Raw genomic sequence first — 17,217 nt, 5'->3', positions numbered from 1 at the left:
TCTGTCAGCGTCTCACTTTGTTGCATGCAGGAATGGTATTTATGGTGGAGTGCATCTTTAGAGAAACATCAAAAACTTGATGAATAGCAAGTTCATCACCTTGAGTAATGACCTTTCTATTCATCGTCCATTCATTTCATTCAAAATTATTTTTAACTGGTGCACACTAAACAGGTTTATGACTTAAACAAGACGATGTTTTCTCATTTGGCCCTGCAGGAACTGATTAATGCAAATTTTGTTCAAACAAAAAAGCACATTTGCACATTTAGCTAGTCCTGTCTTTCAGGTCTCAGGGAGTGTGGACAAAGATGACCTGCACCATAACACCACGCTTCTTCTACATTTGTACTACATCTAAAGCTTTTTAAACACTAAGACTATAATTGGAGTCTGGAGTGTGGGATAAAAAAAAACAAAAAACGGGAGGAACAATGGAAACGGGTTTGGGTTACTTTGAGGGTCATTCGGAGGACTTTACCTTGTTCTCCGAAATGTGTGTTAACTTGCAAAAAATACAAGACATTAAAATTACTAACTGCACAGCAATCATAACAGCAAACGTATTACACACAGTGGCTAATGATTCAGTTACTTACGTGGTTGATGTAAAGGCTCTTCCGTTTTTCTCGAACTGAAAAAAAAGACGAGAGAGCGCTTCAAGAATCTTTGTGTGAGTGTAGTACACAACCCTCACAGACAGGGAGCAGCATATAACCAGGCTTCAGAGCTGCCCTATTAATATAGACTTTCCCCCTGTGTATAATTATTATAAACCACATACAACAAAGCAAAGCAGCTTCAGCAAAAAACAGTTTTTACATTAAAAAACTGAGAAATTTCAAAGCCTGTGAGTATTTTCTCCCCTGCGATTGCACTGGCAAATGTGTGTTAATATGTGGGAATGAGTGTGACCTTATCAATTAATCCGTTCATCATTTAGACATACATGTCTTAATTCATGCTCAGTCATCCAGGTAAGGAAATCTTCAGACACTGAAGAATTCACTTGGATGAGTGATGAAACGTTTCTCCCACACTACGTCCACATGAACAGAATTAACTTCCTGTGATTGGACGTACATGAGTCCAAATTAAATCAGGCATAGTGACTGGTTTATTCAAGTGCAGCCAATCATCTGAGCTCATCTCTTTTCTTTTTCTTTCTGTTCATACAAATCTGGTATTTTGCTACCTTACTTCTGTTTAACGGATGTGATGATTTGTTGGTTCTATAAAGCAGAGCTTTATCGCAGTTACGGCACACGCAACAGTGCAGCAGCGCTGCGTGCGTGTCTGTGTGCATCAGTATATGTGCTCACTGTTGTAACAGAGCACGCAAAGGGAAAAGGGCTGCTAGCAAAGCAAACTGGAGCAGATGGAGAGCGCAGAGCACACAGAGACACCTTGTACGTCTCATCCCATACTGTCTGTGTCTTACCTCTCTGGCACAAAGGTGCACACACTCACACTGCAAAGCACGCTGAGCTTTTTCCACTGAGCAAATGTGTGTGTGTGTGTGTGTGTGTGTGTGTGTGTGTGTGTGTGTGTGTGTGTGTGTGTGTGTATTTAGCAAAGAACAGCAGTCTTTGACACCATCAAACAGCTGCACAGCTTAGTCAAAAAAAACAGTAACAAAAAAACCACAAACTTAACCACAGTGATTTCTGAATAGTCATGAAACATGTGACACAAATCACAGCTTTATACTCGAGGCTGATTTCTAACTTTATCAACCATTTACATATGAAAATTGAAATATCCAGTAATTAGAGGTGTGTCATTTTAGTAACTAAATTGCAATTTCTTTGGCCAAGGCTGTGCAGTCCTGTTCCTACATCTCATGGACGGACATGTGCAATGGAAGAAACGCACGCACGCACACAGACGATATCAGCAGCTAAGCAGCAGAGACAAGTCACCTGCTAACAGAGTACGAGGATACGATGCAGTTTGAGACCACACAGAGGGACTGTTCCCTTAAAGGGTCCAGCCCGAACACACAGTAAGCATAGTGTTACCTGCCTACCAAGCACAGACGTATACATGCTTACCTCTTTTGTTGGGCACAGCAACTGAAAAACAAATGTCCAAGTTGTCTCCATGTTTATGACACAGATACTCACAACAGGCATTATTATTAAGTGCGTCAGTAATTCATTTATAGCTGCTGGGAGTGATGAACACAGCAGCTCTCACATATGTTAGGACCACAATGCTGTGTATTGATATTTAATAACAGTATGAGAACAAAGGCCAGCAGACTTTCACATAAGAGCCTGACGATGCTAATACAACACTATCAGCACCTAACACCGGATCTATATAACAGCCTTCAGGCGACAGACTGCTCAGCTGAATCAAAAGCTTATCATCAAAGCAAAGAGATTATGTCTAAACTGGGAAATAATCTAAAAAGCTTCACATTTCAGTTGATAATAAGACATTCCTGTCATTCTAGAGGCACCCGACTGCTACAAGATCAATCTTTGTGCCTGCTAAGGAAGATCAAAACACCCCAGTGCGTCTTCAAAAATCTGACATGAAAGCAGACGGGACAGGGCTCCATCTAGAGCTTTTATGTTGGATAAAAGCTTGCTGGTCAGTGGTACTTGTGCTGATATCTGAAGTTCCACCTTCAATAAAAACAGCTTGCTATCTCAAAAAGTGGGCATATGCTACAGTCACCTCTTTGCTTGGTTGTCCATGATCCACCTGCAGTGGCTTTGCACCTACCACTGCACAGCTCACTGACTTTGCACAGAAACTCCAAGCATGTCCACAAGCTGCTTCCTCATTTTCAAACAAACCGGAAGACATTATCCTTTACCCACAAATGTAACCCTGCATTATGCTATCCTGGCTTCATCCAAGTAGATCAGGTGTACACCTAATGGTGCGTCACTGATTACGAAAACACATTTATTAAATTTAGCTCTTCTTCATTGTAGATTAATAACAATCATGACACTCCAAATACTCTTTTCCCTCATTTAAAAGTCAGTGAAGAAATTTCAGAGAGATCTGAGATTATTAAAATGTGACAAAAGAAGAGAGCACAACTCACCATCAGTTTGTGACTTGCTGAGGAAAATGGTGCTGGCGCGGGGATGATCTGAGGGATTGTACTCCATGGGAAGATCTAAATACAGAGGAAGGAAAACATAAGCCTCAAAGAAAAGCAGCATTTAAACTGATTCAAATGATTTAATCCCAAATGCAGCTGAAAAATAAATGCTGTCAGGAAAAACAAATTGTTTAAGCTGTTAGAGAACTTGTGATGTTCTTTTGATAAAACTATATTCAATATCATATAATCATCAGGATGACGGGTACAACTTAAACACGCTGCCGGATACACCCTTTAATTTTGAGGTTATAAATGTGGGACTGGCTTCACGAGTTAACCACCTCTCGTCTAATGGTCTGAGCTAAATGAAAAACATATCTGTCAGCTGACAGTTTGCTGCACCAGCACTGTGTAAACGGTGGTTTGTAAATCAATGCACTAAGCAAACACAGCAGAAGGCTATAGATTTGTACTGAATCATCTTCTGTGCGCGCACACACACACACACACACACACACACACACACACACACACACACACACACACACACACACACACACCACCTAGAACCCAAAGATCTGAGAGGAGCTGGCAAGAAAAACTGCAATAAATGACGAGCACAATATCATTCAGCACTGTACAGCTGATAAAAATCAGCTGCTGAAACCTGCTTTGTACAACATTCATCCTTTGGGTATGACACTAAGTGCTTTGTACACTTATCCATCAGAGGGTGTCTGAATGTTTCAATGAGGCTTTTTTATACAAGGATCAAAAGAAACAGTCCTAACTCTGAAATATGCTTACTTGTTACATTTGTTTTAATGGAAAGTAGCCCAGGTATTTATTTCTGGCAACCCATTACAAATAATGTGTTTTAATAGAGGACATGATGGAAAATAATCTCAGGCTACTGGGAAATGTAAAAAAAAACGAAACAAAACCCAAAAGACACCGATAAACAGATGAGTAAAGTTGGCATTTAGAATACAACCTGATTTCATTTCTAATTTTTTATGTATTTGTACTTGATTTGCTTTTATGTGTTGCTGTAAATATACTGCCTTCCCTTGCCAGATGTGTCTGTTTAAATCCAGTAGCAGCTACAGAGCCTAGCATATGGCTGTTATGCACAGCTACTGAATGAATATATCAGTATCAATTTAGTGTCCTAGTTCCTTGTCCCAATTACATCCCATAGTCCCAGACATGCTGAAACGTGACATTTTACTGCTGAATTATAAACAGGAAATGTAGAATTCGGAGCCTGCAGACATAATAGTTTCTGTACCTCGCTTACTACATCCAAGATCAAATCATCGCGCCAACTTTGAGCTCGCTATTCCGGTTCTCCGAACACACCTGTTGTTGACGATTAGTACAGCTGGATGAAGTAATGTGAGATCACTGGGTGGCATAACAGGGGCTACGCATCGATAGTAGAAACACTGATCGGCAACCCTTTGATTGGTCGGCGAAAATGTCGAAGGAGCGCGCTCAGTATTTTTCGGCAGCAGAGCAAGAACTCTTGATTGAGGATTTCAGGAGTTTCAGAGTTTAATTAAAACGCAAGGGAACACTGCAAAGGCTGCAAAAGCAAGGAGAGAGGGCTGGCAGAAAGTTGCTGACAAATCAAACTCGTAAGTAATTTAATAATTACTTAATTTATAATGGATTGGATTTATATAGCGCTTTTCAAGGTACCCAAAGCGCTTTACAATACCACTATTCATTCACTCTCACATTCACACACTGGTGGAGGCAGCTACAGTTGTAGCCACAGCTGCCCTGGGGCAGACTGACAGAAGCCAGGCTGCCATATCGCGCCATCGGCCCCTCTGGCCAACACCAGTAGGCGGTAGGGTAAATTTATTATATTACACTATATTATATTATATTATATTATATTATATTATATCCTCTTTCACATTAGAGCCACAACAGGACCCACTAGAACATGGGAACAAGTAAAAGTGGAATATAAGAATATTCTACAGAATGGTAATATTTATCACTTATATTGCTTTTAGTCTCTTGAAAAGAGACCCTGAAATAATCTGTTTGTTTATAACAGCAACCAAGAAAAGGGCAGAGCAAAAAAAGACAGGTGGTGGTCCTGCACCCCCTCGTCAACAAGTTGGTTAAGTAAATAATATCCTCACGGGAAAATCGATATCTCTCTATGAGCACACTGTCGCGCTGAGCTAAAGGATCCTGTCTGTCCCGCAATATACGCTGAATTCTGAGGACTCTCCTTATCAATCTTGCACCTTCCGCAATGGGTTGCTCGCGTAAACGGACAGGACATGGCTGCGACAGACTTCCCAAATCCACCTTCGCTTTTATAGCCGTGGTCTCTCATCTTGATTACACGAAGTAATTTACTATTACTACTCTAAAATATGAATTACATCTGAAATAATCAAATACATGAAATAGAATGATTAATAGTACATTTCCCTTTTTTTTGGGAAATGACCTGTATGTATCTGTATGAAATCAATAAAAGAATCAAGTACTGCATTATCTTTAGTTACATTGATAATATTTATTTATGGACAAACAGTGGTAAAATATCGCTGTTGCTTTTGTATAAATGAAGCGGACATACCTGGGTGGCCGCGATCTAATCCTGTTTACATAAAGTAAACCTGCTCCCGAGCAGGTTTACGCTTACAGATCTGTTGCTATGACAGCAAGTCCCGGATGAGCTTCGGAGAACCGAACGATCCAAGATCACGCGAAATCGTCAACAATCAAATCCAGCTAACCTTCTTAGCCAGGTACGAAGAACGGACCCCAGATCTCGCTGAGTCTTGTTGGTGTAAAGCTTTGGTTTAGTGTGCCATTAAAAACACCATGCAGTGATAAGTACAGCTGAGATCACAGAGGCTCTCTGCACAGCAGCTTACACATGCAAGCCGCTGCTATTGTCTACAAACTCTTTTGAACTTTGTGTTGGAGAGCCACTTAAAGAGCCTCAAAGGACACACACACACACACACTTATATATACACACATTCATACATATATGTGTATATACACACACACACACACACACACACACACACACACACCACCATGATGTAGGAGGTAGTGACAAGCGATGCTGAATAAAAGATGGGTGTGTGGGAAGAAGCAGCACTGGAGGAGAACTTAAGGTAGGTTAATGATGATGCACAGTGTCTGAACGTTAGTGATGGAGAAAGTAAGCATGGAAATCACAGCTTAATGACACAGTATGATCGTGACAAAATGCCCAAATGCTCTAAATCTCTGTAGATTTAGATTTAATTTGTGGCGAGGGTCATACACCATTTCTTTTATAAATTATTACATAATGCAATTTATAAATATCTCCCCTGGAAACATTTTATTTGCCATCTACTTTGTGATGGATAGCCATGCAATATATTCAGCTGCCTCATACTGCAGATAAACTCAAAGCAGCACTATCAAGTACTCCAGTGAGCATGCCCTGGAAGGGAAAACATACAGGAAGGCATAGAGCTTGCTGGTCAGCAGTGGTTGAACATTCAAACTAAGAGTGCAACACAAACTGGAAACAGAGACCATTCACCTTTAAAACAAAAGGTGTGACTATTACATGGTGTTGGTTTTAGATGTAAGGCACAAGGTTTACCCAATGAAACCCATCACTATTATTTCCTTTGGTGAACGACAGATGATAGGGGGTCACGAACCTGTCTTTAGGCCTGTGCAGCCGACAGTTGTTTGCTATTCTGCAGGTGCCTATGTAGATCGCAGATTTATTAACCTGTGATGCATCATTTGTACTCATTGATAATTGCATACCTGCTAGGCATGCAACAATTACTTGTACTTTGTACTTGCACTTTTTATATTTCTGCTGTATAGAACTTTGGTCAGGCATGTGTTGTTTAATAAGTGCTATATAAATAAATTATGGCCTCAAATTTAAAAAAAAGTTTAGTTGGAATCCACCCACTTTGTGTTGCCAGCACTTATTTAAGTTGTCTCTGTTTTAATAATGTGTCAGTTCAAGCCTTTCCTCTCTAATTAGCTGTTGTGATTCAGGGTATATGACATTTTCTGTTGTTTCTGTTTTTGTTTGTATTTTGCAGCTGTTTCCTTTGCCCTCATTCACTTGCTAAGCCTCATTACCAGGAATCACGAAGGAGGAAATCTCATAGGTCCAGTTAGTGTATGAACATTTGGCACCATTTTTTTAAGGATGGATCACAGTGGAAGCAATATAATATCACACACTTTGATCATCTAAAACACCTCAGTTACTGAAGTTATGCGTGCTGCAGTAAGAGGTGTTGTTTTTGTTTTTTAAAAAAAGAAGGAAAAAAAAAATCAGAGCCAGGGTGTGTCCCCCTCAATGTGTGGTCATTGACCCCTGGCGTGAGTCCACCCTATTTAAGTTCTCTCCCCCCATTTCTCCAACCTGGGGGAGACAAAAGCAACCCGGCTTCCTGCGTTTCAGGAAGTTGAGAGGAAATGAAGCAAGGGGGTGGCGGTTACTCATTGTTAGCAATGCAGCTGAACAAAGAATGGTGAGAAGGTCAGCGTGTGGATTTAAGCCATGCATGTATGAAGCTATACCCTTACATTGTACAGAATACTGATGGAACACAACTAACATGGAAAGATGAACACAAGAAGAAAAAGGGCACCAACAAAGTCGCGCCTACTGCCCCTCCCATTTCCCATTTGATAACTGAATACACTTCTACAAGTTAAAGTGTGGTCATATTAGTATATGACTGGCTGATTTTATGCTACATACCTACTGGATATAGTATTGACTCTGAGAAATAAAGTTTCCATAGTCTAGCACGTATAGTAAATTAAAGCTGTCTTATTATATTGTCTATCATATATTAATACCTGTATGAATTTTTATAAAAGCATCATATAATGATATCAATGATATCATGCACAACAATCAAAACTGTCTAAACATGCTGACAGTGAGAGCCACATGTCGGCCACCAAAGACAATTTAACAAGAGAGCTATTTCAATAACTTCTATAAAAGCACAAATCTTTGCAAAATATACAAGAAAACTGTTCTGCTAAAGTCAGAAACAACAAACTTGTTCACTTGAGGCAAAAAACCCAGCTTTGAGTATAACCAAGGTATTACCATACGTGAGGTGGAGATGGATGGTGGAGAAACAAATGACTCAACCAAGCATCACTGGAGGACTCGCTAGTTGTACTCGACATGACAGGAAGAACAAATGATGGATAATTTGGAATTACTGATTTGGTTACATGGTGGAAAATCAGAAGCCTGACCCAAGAAAGAGCAGAGTTCCAAGATAAGTTACTTTAGTTATTACTTAGGGAAAACACTGCATAGGCTACTTTTGTGATTACAGTTGACTTATGCTGTCTAATTGGTATTCATAGTTTTCAATCGTGTGACCATTCACTGCCACTCAGCAAAACTACTAGTCTGTCAAAGCGGCTAGTAGTGGAGAGTCTTTAGTACTTCAGGAAAAAGAGGGATTTTTTTGTTTGCTTGGTTTTCCTCCCTGTCTTGAGCAAAGACTACTTTAATCATCATTTAATCTTGATGCGTAAATAACGCTGCTGTGGGAGGTGAAGAAGAAGAAATTGTTCATTGTTAAAGCAAAAGTAAGTGTTACCAGTCTAACTTAAACAAACTACCAAACGTAAATGTTATATTTTGTTTACTTGGGAGGGGGTTAATTTAAAGACCATAACACATGCGCTTTCTTTTAATAATAAAATAAATACTCACTAATTCAAGGCTGTGCTAATAAACTGATCAGGAAGGCTAGCTCTGTGGTCGGCATGAAGCTGGACACTCTGGTGACAGTGGCAGAGAAAAGGACATTAAAGAAACTGCTGGACATTATGAACAATGCTGGGCATCCTCTGCACACGGCCATTAACAACCAGAAGAGTCTGTTCAGTGACAGGTTGCTTCTCCCCAAGACAAGAACTAACAGACTTAAAAACTCCTTTGTCCCACACGCCATCAAACTGTTTAACTCCTCTCTGGAGGGGAGAGGGAGGGGAAACAGGAGGACAAAGGAGGGAACAACTAAGCTGTAGTGCCTCTTCACCTCACTGTACAATACCTTTTGTGCAATACTTTTGTAAATAGTCAACAGTGCAATAGACTCAATACTTGAAATGTGCAATTCACTTGTATTTTTATTTTTTATTCCTATTTATTCTATTTATCCCCTTTGTATATTTTATTTATATTTGTCTCTGTATTTATATATGTGTGTGTGTGTGTGTGTGTGTGTGTGTGTGTGTGTGTGTGTGTGTGTGTGTGTGTGTGTGTGTGTGTGTGTGTGTGTGTGTATATATATATATATATATATATATATATATATAACAATTCTGTAACTGTAACTTCGGTCGTTGCTGTGCTTTTTGGAAGTCGAATTTCCCAGAGGAACCCACCCGAGGGATTAATAAAGTTCTATCTTACCTTATCTTATCTTCCTCTTAATTCGGAACCAAATTTATTGTTTTGCAGGATATTCAGAATGTTTTTATGCCGTGAGCAAGATGATCTGTATATACTGTGCACTAGTACACTATTCTCACTACATGCTCCCCAGAGTGGTCACGAGGAAGGCTCCATCCCCTTTGCTGGTTTTTGGTTGCCCAGCTCCAGATGGTGCAGCGTGGTACAGACCAGAGAAGACACAGTGTCAAAAAGAATCCAAATGATGAACTGAATGATGATGACTGCAGCATAAATAACAGTTTGTGAATTGAAGGAAACCACTTGACTCCTACTTTGTGGGGTGGCTGTAGCTCAGGAGGTAGAGCAGGTCACCCACTGATCGGAAGCAGTGGCGTGTCTAGAAAATTTTTGTTGGGGGGGCCAGGTAGGGGCACAGATTTGGAGAAGGGTGGCAGATGTAATTGGCAGATAATGTTAAAAACAATTCTATTAACCATAATTCAATAACCCTGTAAACCTAATAACCGAATGCACTTTTAACTCTTATTAGAATGAGATTTTAACCACTACGGTGCAAAGTTTTTAGATACTGCGTTGCTAAAGGACAAGAGATACAATCAGTGTTTTGTCAGTGTTTACTCAGCATTCAAGGACAGCAATATTTGCATAGTATTTTTACTGACATATAGTACACATATGTTTTGGGCAAAAACATTTTTTAATATTAAAATATGAACATTTGTAACAAACAATTGACAAATTAGCCAATGCAAAACTTTATCTGCCTGTTAAAAAAAGAAGATAATCTTCTCACAAACTGGTGTTTGATTGTGAAACAGGAAAAAAGTGGGGAAACAACTGAAAAGACTAACATTTGAATAAAACCTAAAGGCAAGTAAATACTTTCTATGCTGCCTTATGGTAAACTTTGGTAATATTGATAAAGAACAACACTGGCTGATGATGAAATCCAGTCAGCTGGCATGGTGACACTGCCAGTATTAACCTGCAGGGCTGGACTGGGACAGAAAATCGGGCATTTTGACTACAGACCGGCCCCCCAGGTATTAAAGCCATAAAGCCTTTGACTGAAAACAAATGCTGTTCTGACAGTGATGTACAGTCTTGTTGGTATATGTATGATTTCTATACATTTTACGTCAGATAAAAACTTTGGTTGTAAGATTTAGATAATTATTTAATAAAAGCTAGATATTTAAATTGAGAATAAGAAAGAAAAGTATTTCTTTGTGCCCCACCTTTCCCTGTTAATGCCCTACCTGCCCCCTGGCAACACTTTGCTAGACCTGCCCCTGCACAGTTACCAGCTGTCAGCTGCTTAGAAAAGGATGCTGGTGTTATTTGTCTCTCAGAAACAGTTCATAACTTCCCTTCAACTCATTCATGTCACCTAAAAGGTAAACCTGTTTCTCCATCACAGCTCTGATGATTCAGTAAGGACATCTCCTGGTTTCATCTTCAGCAGCTTTACAGCTGTGGCTCCAGCAAACATCAGCTGATACTAGAAATTAATATTAAATAAATTCTAACAACAGCTGATCAAGCTTAAACGTGCTGCTGTTGTTTAGCGCGACATCTGCTGGTTTCCTCTTTCTGGCACAAAGTGGGCGATAAATAAACAAGAGAGACGATCAGCTGATCATTGATCAGTTTCATGATTGAAGTAGCAACAGGAGAGGGAGGGGGGAGAATGAGAGAAGAAGAGGCAGCTGTGCAGCGTAAACACAGAATAACTCCAGCTTTGTGTCTTTTTCCATTCTAGCTGAAGTTCGGGACAAACTGCGTCTCTTCTCAGCTCGATACGAAACGTGTAATATTTTCTCTGATTGAGGGACCATTCCATTTTTTTAAGGAGCCATTGGCAACTCTACTAACTAACCTTATGAATAAAATAAAGTTCACTATCAGTAACATCATAGCACCCACCCACCTAAAAACTCCATCAAGCTGGCTAGAACGCAGTACAAGTTATTGCAACTGAGGGTAAAAAGTCAGCACAACGAAAATAAACTCCACCTAAACTTAGTTCATATCTGACCCAGATAGACTGCAGCTCATAACTTCTTACCTGAAGTTCAGTTCACCTGACACTCGGACTGGCGGCTGCCTCGGGGCTCTCCTCCTGCCTCCCCTTCCCTCATCCACCTGCTGGCCTCTGTGGAAGCCCCGCCATAGCCACCACCAAACAACTGAGTCATTTTTACACATCGACCTGCATCTGGCCAATCCACCACCTCTCATTGTTCATGCCATTACAAAAAAAAATAAAAAATAAGTCACCGGGCACATGCCCGGTATGCCCGATGGCCAGTCCAGCTATGTTAACCTGCAACCAAATCTGCAGCTCCATACAGCAATGTTACGACTTAGATTATATCTTATAACTCATAACTCTTATGTTAGCTGCCCTCAGTAGCATACTGTCTGAAATATTCGAGGGCTGCAATAATTCTTTAAGTGTTATTTTTTCCTTGGGATTCTAATTTCACCGAAGTTTACTAAACTCAACAAACTTAATATTACTTACCGGGACATTTATTCTGTCCTCATTTTCTTTCACCGAAAAATTGTTTCCTGCAGTGCCGTCTTTCTGCTTGGCTCTCCTACCTTTGCTAAGGTGATGCACATAGCGCAGAAGCCGATGCTGCATTCACTTACACTCGGATATCTGAGCTTCACCGTGAAAACATAATCGTACATTTGATATTTGATTGAATTTTATTGTTTTGCCTTTGGGGTGGCACCTGGGGTGGCCAGTCTGGTTGGGGGGGTGGCCTGTGCCCCCCCAGGCCACCCCGCTGGACACGCCATTGATCGGAAGGTTGGAGGTTCGACCCCAGGCTCCTCCAGTCTGCATGCCAAGTATCCTTGGGCAAGATACTAACCCCAAGTTGCTCTCCAATGCATCCATCGGAGTATGAATGTGTGTGAGTGTAGTTAGAAAGTAGGGCTGCTCAATTAATCCAATTTTAATCACGATTACGATCTGGGCTTTCAACGATCATTAAAAATGACTGATCCGATTATTAGCCCCTCCCTCGTGCTTTACTCTCGTGCTGCTCCGTGTGGCAAATCGAGCGCACCTCTCTGCATTTCGAACACGTGTCACAACAATTAAGAGCAGCGGTCTCCAACCTTTTTTGCGCCACGGACCGGTTTATGCCCGACAATATTTTCATGGACCGGCCTTTAAGGTGTCGCGGATAAATACAACAAAATAAAACTAGTACCGGTACCGAAAAAAAGAAAATTTATTCATAACACACCTGAAAATACCAAGGAAAACCGAGTAAACGATAAAAACGATAACAAAATAACGCTGAAAACCGATAAAAACCCTGAAAACTATACATTTCACGAGAGCCTCAACTCTCGCGGCCCGGTACCAAATGACTCACGGACCAGTACCGGTCCGAGGCCCGGGGGTTGGGGACCGCTGATTAAGAGGACCCGAGGGAAGTTCGGAAAGCTAAGCAGAAGTTATTTGGAGAGGAGAGTGACTGCCGTTGGTTGAAAAGAGAGGTAAAAAAACTTCAGTGGTGTGGAAACGTTATGGGTTCGCGGAGTCAGACGTGGATCAAGTAGACACAGTGTGTAAACTTTGCTACGGTGTCGTAGCTGCACCACAGAGCAACACTGCAAAGTTCACTAAACATAGATGTTTACATTTTTCATTTATTTTTTATATTGCAAACATTTGCACTGTTATCAGTATTTGCACACTATTTTATATTATTTTTTGACAGTCTTTAAAGTCATTATTCAATACATTGTTATTGTTAAATAAATATAGTCAAATAATCGAGATCTCAATTTCAGTGAAAATAATTGTGATTATCATTTTTGCCATAATCGAGCAGCCCTACTAGAAAGCACTCAGTATAGAGGTAGTGCTTGTGAGAATGGGTGTGACTGGGTGAATGTGGCGTGTTGTATACAGCACTTTGAGTACTCCGGGAGAGTAGAAAAGCGCTAGATAAGAATCAGTCCATTTACTCCTGTTTAACCTTAATTTACGTCAATTTACGTAACCTTAATTTTAAGCGATGTTTGCAAAGGCATCCGCGAGCTACCATGCCTGACTTTGCCCTGATAACAGAGAGATGGAGAAATCCACGAGGAGGACAGACTTACTCACACATTCACTGGACGCAGTTAGTGAATAAAGGCTTTGACGGCACATCTTAACAACACTCCTATTTTGATAAGAAAACACTGCAGACTGCAGAGAAGACATGGACTGTACGTTGTCATGAGCTCCGTTGTGGTTTTAATCTGCACCTTTGAGAAAGCATGTTATCTGTTTTGTAACATTTGGAACCCTATCAGCCTATGATACGGCAATTGTGTACTTTTAGCTCTACACTACAGGAGATAAGCTGAACAGGTCAGAGTTACAGCTGCTTTATTTTCTTTTTCTTTTCCTTTCTTTTTAAGGGAACTATCTAACTAGTGTTATCCCATCTTGACACAGTTCAGTGTCTATCATGGTTACCATCAGGAATTCCTCCAAACAAACTACAATTTACTATTTAAACACTTGACACACACTGAAAATTGTTTGGTTTAATATGCAGTTACATTTCTGGGCATCAAATTGGCCAACTCTAATATTAAAAAATTGAGGTTAAAGGTCATGAGGGTGACTAAATGGCTGAAAATCCAAGTGAATGAATAACTAATGATGAACCCATATTTTTAATTTTACCACACACACACACACACACACACACACACGCACGCACACACACACACGCACACAAACCCTCAGCAGTGCCATCGCAGCTCTTTCTAACAGCTTAAATCACCCCTCAGCCTGTATCATCGATCCCCGACAGCTACCAACCTCTGTGCAGTGATGCAGACTCATCAAAGTAAAAAGAGCTGAGCTTTTATCAAAGAAAAGCCAACAGGGACAAGAAGATGAAGCAGGAAGAGTTGGGAAAATTGCACCAGAACACACCAGAAAACAGCTCTCATTTGCATGATTACAGAAAGAAAATCAATTAAAAAAAGGCTTGTAAACACGCGTCTACTCCAAGATGAGACATGTGTATACAATGTTACAAGCATTTAAAAGCGGTCAGCAGTAAGTCAAAGCTGCAGTGGCCTGATGATAAATGTAGGAAGTGTTGCCCAGCCACATGAGTGAATTACTTTGTGGAAAACAAATGCTAAGAAACAGGCTTCTTATTTCTCTTGCATGACTGTGTGAGAGTGTTAGAGAACAGTGTGTCAAGCCAGTCAAGAAGCAGTGAAAAGTATTGCTAAGCAGAATAAAAATAAACTGAGAGAAGAGAAGTGCCAAGAAAGTTGTTAAAATGATGAATTTGATGAGTTTTCACATTTAATGAGTTTAGTGCATATCTCCATTGGATTAAGAGCCCATAGCTAAACAGCAAACTGCTTTGTCAAACATAGACACAGATGTACTCTGAGCTACATGCTAATGCTATCATGCAGATGCAGTTTTACCAAGCTCGTCGTCCGAGTTGAGCGTGTTAGCATGCTGGAAGATGCAGATTAGAACTCAACGCAGGGGCAGATGAGGCTGATAGGATTGTCATTAGTTTAATAGGAACTTGTTTATGAAGCATTGGTTAAAATGATATGTAATGTACCATTGGGTTCATAGTGAATAGATTAGCAAAATGTTACAGGCTGTGGAGGAGCGGTCAAGAATGTCACCAAATACCATCACAGTCAATATTGACAATTGTCAACAAGAAATCGAAGTTAAAGCAACAATAACCGCCATGTCACAAGGACTTTATACTGAGGAGCTGGCAGGTTAAAGATCATTTAACAGCATTTAATGTTGGGGTTGTTCTCACATACGGCTCAGGCAGGTAATGCCTAATTCATGGCACTGGATTTCTAAATATGGCTATGAATACAGTGCCAGCTATACAAAAAAAAAAAAAAAAAACATACCTCAAGTCTGTCTACAGATCTACATCCTGCCTTGTGGCGTTAATACATCCTGGACTGACTAACAGGAGTTAAAAGACCTTGTAAGGAATTACAAAGAAACAGAGCCTTGGAGCTCCAAGTTTGAAGACTCCATTAAGGCTGAAAGTGTACCGACATACAGATGTAGAGCGCTGCCGTTGAAGAATGGTTGTAATTAGTAAAAGCTTAAATGAAACAACCCAGGGAAGGAACAAAGAAATTGAAAAAGTGTTCCTAAAAAAAGACAACAGCACTGCAAACTCTGCAGCAAAAGTCCCAGTTTCTTTGAAAATCGCTCAATAGACGCTAGAAAGCATTTTAAATATACCAAGGACTGCAGAGACAGACAGATGGAGATTGAAACAAATATCGCAGAGGCAAAGAGCGGGTGGCTACACTCCAAATTGTTATCGACATTGCATTTAGGACGGCAAGTGACTCATATTTTCCCAGACACTCAAATCTAACAATCACATTTAATGCAATGGCAAAGCAACATCAGCTGTTTTCTGCCTATGTGTTAATTAAGAACAGGAATAAAAGCTGGAGAATCTTTGATTACATCAACATTCTGTTAAAACACTGCTGCCTACGTGATGAATAAAAGCCGTTTTTGAGCAACCCAAGCTGCTAAAGCTGCTAAAATTGCATGAAATGCTGCCAGGTGTGACTCAAACTCACATGCTCTGCCCTTTAGTTAAAAATGTAATCACAGACATGCAATCCCCATGTCGATCACTTTCCTGCGTTGTTGTTCAATAATCAGAGAAATGTAGTTATTTAATGGCATGCTGTCATATTACACATCTAATACAGAATTTACAACCACAAGCTTCACATTTTCTAAGATGACCTGGCATTTTTCCACCCAACCTCAAAGACTGTGTGGAAAGTGGGAGATTTATTTTTATTTTTCAATGTGTTTGTTCTGTGTGTATGTAAAAGGAATAACAAGTGAGATATACAAGCACATGAGGGATATTAGGGGCTGAAGGGAACAATGGGCAGGGAGGGGACTCATTTACTCTGCACCCAGCTGAGCACTATAAACCCACCCTCCCTCTTTCTTTCCCCTCCCAACCTTTGCATCCTCTGCTCGCTGTAACTAGGCAACACTAGCTTGAAACGATTCGGATGGTAGAGGCAGGCCCATCAAAGGCAAAGACAGACAGGCGGGCTTGCTGCCTTTTTCTTCCCTTCCTGTCTTTCTCTTTGCCTTTACCACCTGCTTATACTGTACTAATTGCTGCAGACCATTACACTGCTTGCTGATGCGGTAATACAGTGCAACACAGGATGAAATCCGCAGTATGAGATCCACAGCATCGTCTTTAAGTGCAATGCAAAACTTCATATGCCTGCTGCATCCACAGAAAAACAGCAATTGGATCTCATCTCAGAAGTTCAGTTTAACTAGGTGTTTTGGGGAAGTCAGGCACTGGTCTGAAGACAGTGTCTGGGTTGAAAGCAGCAGTTGATAAAACAGTAGGAAAGAAAATCAAGCGCACAGGGCTGACAGCAAAGAACTGACAAATAAGGAAATAGAAACAATAGTTGAGGATTAAAATAATCTTTATAAGCACACACACGCACACACACAGATCAGAGGTGTGGCTGTACTGAAGCACCATCTCTGCTGACACATAGGACAGATATGGCCAATTAGTGGTAACAGGATTGAAGCAGTCTAAATAAACAGCAGTCTGGGGGGACATAATGCAGATTT

The 17,217-nt window shown here is 40.4% G+C and overlaps 1 protein-coding gene across 4 annotated transcripts in view; it reads right to left on the bottom strand.

Moving 5' to 3' along the window:
- The window catches only part of ccny (cyclin Y), a 44,836-nt gene that overhangs the window by 13,393 nt on the left and 14,226 nt on the right, over nt 1-17,217 (bottom strand). The window contains exons 2-5 of one of the 4 annotated variants that reach the window (XM_085467567.1): nt 3,068-3,142; nt 2,055-2,075; nt 600-634; nt 482-505 (exon numbers count right to left, since the gene is read on the bottom strand). In XM_085467567.1, the coding sequence (XP_085323693.1) occupies nt 482-505; nt 600-634; nt 2,055-2,075; nt 3,068-3,142 (155 nt within the window). The remainder of the gene's footprint in view (nt 1-481; nt 506-599; nt 635-2,054; nt 2,076-3,067; nt 3,143-17,217) is intronic. The other 3 variants (XM_085467569.1, XM_085467568.1, XM_085467570.1) reach the window with 3 other exon arrangements.

Source organism: Copadichromis virginalis, linkage group LG9 (assembly GCF_057382275.1).
Source record: "Copadichromis virginalis isolate Kocher_CV1m ecotype Utaka linkage group LG9, C_Virginalis_male_GT1.1, whole genome shotgun sequence".
In the NCBI taxonomy this organism is placed as follows: Eukaryota; Metazoa; Chordata; class Actinopteri; order Cichliformes; family Cichlidae; genus Copadichromis; species Copadichromis virginalis.
Note: the sequence above shows the minus strand (reverse complement) of the source record. Positions and strands in the feature narration are given on the sequence as shown.